At 50.4% G+C, this 1670-nt stretch overlaps 2 protein-coding genes across 2 annotated transcripts in view; both read right to left on the reverse strand.

Annotated features, from left to right (window-relative positions):
* Positions 1 to 822, reverse strand: part of ACA1_371760 (uncharacterized protein) — a gene marked incomplete at both ends in the record, with an annotated part of 1154 nt that extends 332 nt beyond the window's left edge. The window contains 5 exons of the mRNA XM_004340298.1: positions 83 to 93; positions 202 to 285; positions 393 to 492; positions 633 to 700; positions 775 to 822. Coding sequence (XP_004340346.1) covers positions 83 to 93; positions 202 to 285; positions 393 to 492; positions 633 to 700; positions 775 to 822 — 311 coding nt within the window. The remainder of the gene's footprint in view (positions 1 to 82; positions 94 to 201; positions 286 to 392; positions 493 to 632; positions 701 to 774) is intronic.
* Positions 823 to 1471: 649 nt separating this feature from the next.
* Positions 1472 to 1670, reverse strand: part of ACA1_371770 — a gene marked incomplete at both ends in the record, with an annotated part of 1209 nt that continues 1010 nt past the window's right edge. Inside the window, one exon of the mRNA XM_004340299.1 lies at positions 1472 to 1607. Within this exon, the coding sequence (XP_004340347.1) occupies positions 1472 to 1607 (136 nt within the window). The remainder of the gene's footprint in view (positions 1608 to 1670) is intronic.

The raw sequence follows: 1670 nt of genomic DNA on the forward strand, positions 1-1670 counted from the left end.
TTTGGAGATCATGTCTTCGGCCTGTTCGATGAAGTGGTTCTCCTTGTTTAGTCGCGTTTGCTGAGAGAGCAGCTTGATCCACTCCAGCATGTCCTGCATCGCCACATTGCCACATCATCACGCACATGTTTGTTACACTTTACAATTTACCTCTGTTGTGTGTGGCGTGGTGCGTGTGCGTGTCGTGCGGGAAGGGCAAACCTGTTGCGAGGCGGCGACGATGAAGTAGACGCGTGCGCTGATGACGATTTCGAATGCGAAGTCCGACGTGTCCTCCACCGCGGGCTGCAGTGTGTGTGGAGTTCAGACCCAGCGCCGGCGGTGGTCAGTCATTGGCCACATACCACCACCACAGCTGCTGCCATGAACCAAGTGTGGTGGCCACACAGTACCCGAATGACGGCCTGGTCGAGTGGAATGCAGTCGATGGGCTTCTGGTCGGGTCCCTTGGCGTAGTACAGCTTTCGGTCCAGCAGCACGAACCACCGCTGCCTATTTTTGTTGATTTTAATAGTTATTTTTTAATTATTACAGAATTAATTGTGATTAACACACGAATAAATAAGAACAAATAAATAACAAATAAATAACAAATAAGAAAATCATTCTCTGCAAGAGTCGGAGCTGCGTACTTGAGGGATCGATTCACCTGGCCTCGTTTCTGCAGGTAGCCGCTGTGCAAAATCTTTCCCTCCGATTGCTGCAGGCAAGTTACATGTAATTTGAGGGAATGCACAACACACTTACATCAACAGGCAATACAACTGTCCGTACGTATTCCCGACTCGGGGTCTCCGCTGTGGCTCTGCGTCGGAACAACATCGTGATGCGGGCCAAATCTCGAGACTGCCACACAACACCAAAAGCAATACTGTTGTTATAATGGTTAAAAAAAGGAATATTCTGTTTTTAACCATTAAAAAAAACAGACCTTTTGTGCGGACATAAAGTTTGTTTCTGAAAGACGGCGGATGATCCATGAACCACCCCTGAAGCTGTTACTGCCACTGTCTGAAATTGGAGGTCACTCACACTCCCATTGCCGTGGGTGAGCAGTGGCCACACTGGCGCCTGCCAAAACTTCAAAACACTGGCCAGGGGCATGAGAAGCTTTAAAGACACCAGTGGAGAAATGGCAGTTGGGAGGATTAGACTTCTGGGCACAATGGGCTTTCTAGCAGCTTCTTAGCATGCAGAAAGACAGGCTCAGTGAATTTGATGGCATCAGACCCTGATAGGACAACCCTCCTTCCAGCCAACTTGACACCTTCCTCTGGTCTGTCTATTTGTGCCATCCACAACTACAGCTTTAGTCAACAGGAACCAGTGAAACACTATGTACTGCTTATGAACCAGTGAAACACTATGCCTGCATGTCTGTTGAGCTCCATAGCTTGTTGCAGAGTGGTGGTGCGTGTTGTTGGTGCGTGTTGTTGGTCGTGTCATGTTGTTGGCTGTATCAAATTTATTGTTACTGCCCGTGCCAGGGCTCCAGGCGCAGTTCATCACGGATGGCGGCGAGGTTGTCGCCCAGGCGCCGCTCGTAGTAGAAGTTCATGAGGAAGGTCGCGTTGGTGGCCGATCGCTTGGCCCACGGGATGTACTCGCTGTAGAGCACCCGCATCTCCGACACCGGCAGCCGCAGCGGACCCACCACAGAACTCAGCGCC

Source organism: Acanthamoeba castellanii (genome assembly GCF_000313135.1).
Source record: "Acanthamoeba castellanii str. Neff unplaced genomic scaffold scf7180000084664, whole genome shotgun sequence".
In the NCBI taxonomy this organism is placed as follows: Eukaryota; Discosea; order Longamoebia; family Acanthamoebidae; genus Acanthamoeba; species Acanthamoeba castellanii.